General features: G+C 37.0%; 1 protein-coding gene and 1 non-coding gene across 2 annotated transcripts; one reads left to right on the forward strand and one right to left on the reverse strand.

Moving 5' to 3' along the window:
* Positions 1–562: 562 nt before the first annotated feature.
* LOC145046330 (uncharacterized) lies at positions 563–1,108 on the reverse strand. The gene has a single exon (XM_078994615.1). It carries the CDS (start codon positions 1,106–1,108, stop codon positions 563–565), a length of 546 nt encoding a protein of 181 aa, XP_078850741.1.
* Positions 1,109–1,913: 805 nt separating this feature from the next.
* On the forward strand, positions 1,914–2,020 carry LOC144998965 (small nucleolar RNA R71). Its single transcript, XR_013660497.1, has one exon. It is a non-coding gene; the product is annotated as a small nucleolar RNA R71 (small nucleolar RNA).
* Positions 2,021–2,687: the final 667 nt, after the last annotated feature.

Below are 2,687 nucleotides of genomic sequence, written 5' to 3' on the forward strand. Positions count from 1 at the left end.
TATATATGCCTTTTTCGTGTTTTCCTTTTTCTTTCTGTTGGCGTGTTCCCCATTTTTGCGTTTCAATCTTTTTCTTTTTCTTTCAACAGATTGTGTCTTCCATTCTTCCTCTTTTTCCCCTCGTTTCAACTTCCATCTTGGCAATCATCAGCTCATCATTATGCTGATCCACCTTCTTTCACTTTGCTCATCATCATCATCACTTGAGTCAAATTTTTCTTCTTCGCTTGCTTCATCTACTTGAGGCTTTGATTTTGCGAAAGCGAAAACGTCAAAAAACATGGGGATTGAGGCTCTTGGCTTGGTAAGGTTGGGTCCTTCTCCTTGAGACTGCTCCCATGCCTTGATCTATTCCTCCATCATTTTTTCTATTTTCTTTAACTCGTTGAGACTTTCATCTACTCCTTTGTTTGCCACCATCCATCCAAATTGTTCACTCTTAACATCTCATTTAAAGGTTCGTCATTAATCACTCTTTGGTTCATTTCAAAAGTTATTTCTTTGTCTTGTACTCGAATGTCAATGAAGGCTCTTGCGGCACTCAAGAATGTTCTTCCTAAGATTATAGGTTGACCATCGTCTTCTTCATATCTAAGACTACAAAGTCTACTGAAAAAATGAATTTTCCAAGCTTCACCACTAAGTCTTCTATAATTCCATGTGGATGAGTTATTGATTGATCTACCATTCGAATTGTTATTCTTGTGTTTTGTAGCCTTGGTAATGCGAGCTTCTTGTAAAAGGAATAGGGCATGAGATTGATACTAGCCCCTAATTTGGATAAAGCTTTTATTGAAGTAGAATTTCCGAATTCGCAAGGCAAAGTTAACCGCCCCAAATCTCCCATTTTTATTGGCAACCCCTCAATGATGGCAGTAGAACACAATTCATTAAGCATGATGATGGATGCTTTTTCCAACTCCATTCGGTTCGTCATCACATCCTTAGCGAATTTAAGAAGTTTAGCCACATATTTTAAGAATGAAGCATTGATTGAGAAGGATAGCACTTTTTCCATGAATTTCTTCTGCTCCGGTCTAGTGAGTTTCACATGGCTCGAGATAGATAAGGAAGTGGAGGGTAGAGTAGTTTTTTGCTTTTGCTTCATGCTTCGCTTCTTCCAGTTGTGGATCAAGCTGTCTGGTAGCTGTATCGTGGATCACTAATGACTTAGAATTAACCTCTTTTTCAGTGTATATTTCCATATCATTAGATTGTGTTTTTGGTTTAGGACTTTTAAGTGGTAAGCGCTCATTTAAGAGTTTGGTCAGTTGACCCAATTGAGTTTAAATATTCGTTATTGCAACTTGTTGGTTTCTTATTATGGCATCAGTCATCTAATGTATTTTCTTAGAAACGGGTGCAAATGTGCAAACATCAACTCAAACTAGTATTTATTCTTGGACGGTGATTGTTCTTTTTGATAAAAGCCTCGAATGGTTTACTTAAACTTCTCTTCCTTGGCTTTCTTATATTCGTCGTATGGAAACCACTCCTTCTTGGGTTTACTCCATTCTTCACCGTACTTGTCCCCACTTCAATAACATGCTTGAATATTCTGATTTCCATTATTGTCAAGGTCACAGTCCTTGGTTAAATGCGTTCCACCACAATTATCACACCCAACTTGAATTACATGGATGGATTGAACCATTTTTGTCATTCTTCGGTCCATGGAGTCTAACTTTGCCATTACCGCAACCATATCTTTTGAAGCTCCATTGCAATCTCTGTACCCTCTTGTCTTCTCTTCTCGAGGGTTGTGATATTCCCTTGATTGTTTGGATAACTCCTCAATTAGCTCCTTAATTATTGTCGAAGCCTTCTTCGTTAGCAGTACTTGAGAGTCAAGGAGTTTTCGAGTGGTCATGTTTACCCCGTCATAAAATATTAAGACTTCTTGTTGAACATTGAGGTCATGTTGTGGACAATTTCTCAGCAACCCCTTGTATCTTTCCCATGCTTTATACAAGGATTCTCCATCTTGTTGTTTAAAGTTAGCGATGTTCTTCTTAAATTTTGCAACTTTTGATGGTTGCCTGAAGTGTTGGATGAAATCTTTACGAATTTGAGCCCATGTGGTGATGGCTTCGAGTGGAAGTGCTTTAAGCCAATCCTTCGTTGTTCCTTTAAAAGTTACGGGAAGCATCCTGAACAACACTTTTTCACGAGGAACATTAGGAACATTAAAGTAGTTTGCTACAAAGTGGTTACTGTTGGACAAAAAAAAATCTAAAACGGGAAAAATATAAAATGAAAGAAATATAACTTTATGAGAAATAAATCCCACACAAAGGATCGAGAACTAATACGAGATAAAATTAACTAAAATTAAGCCGTCCCCCCCGAAACAATGCCAAAATCTTGATGTTTATTTTAAATACTAGTTTTAAAACCAACTAATCTAGACTAAGTAATATGTGGTAGGCAGTGTACCCAATCGATAATAGAAAAGTTCAGGTAAGTCGGGTATCGAATACAGGGAACAAAAATAACATCTAAAATTATATACTGAGTTATTTAAGTAAATTAAGCAAATAAAAACCATGGTGGTGGTGGTGGTGGTGGGGGGGGGGGGGTGTTTCTAGTTTTGCAAATCTAGAAACTTAAAACACTCAACAAGTAAATAAATTAAATGAAAGAAGAAACAAGATAACGATTTGAGTTCAATATTAAAGAGTAACTTT

This window comes from Lactuca saligna, chromosome 5 (genome assembly GCF_052625555.1).
Source record: "Lactuca saligna cultivar CGN05327 chromosome 5, ASM5262555v1, whole genome shotgun sequence".
Taxonomy (NCBI): Eukaryota; Viridiplantae; Streptophyta; class Magnoliopsida; order Asterales; family Asteraceae; genus Lactuca; species Lactuca saligna.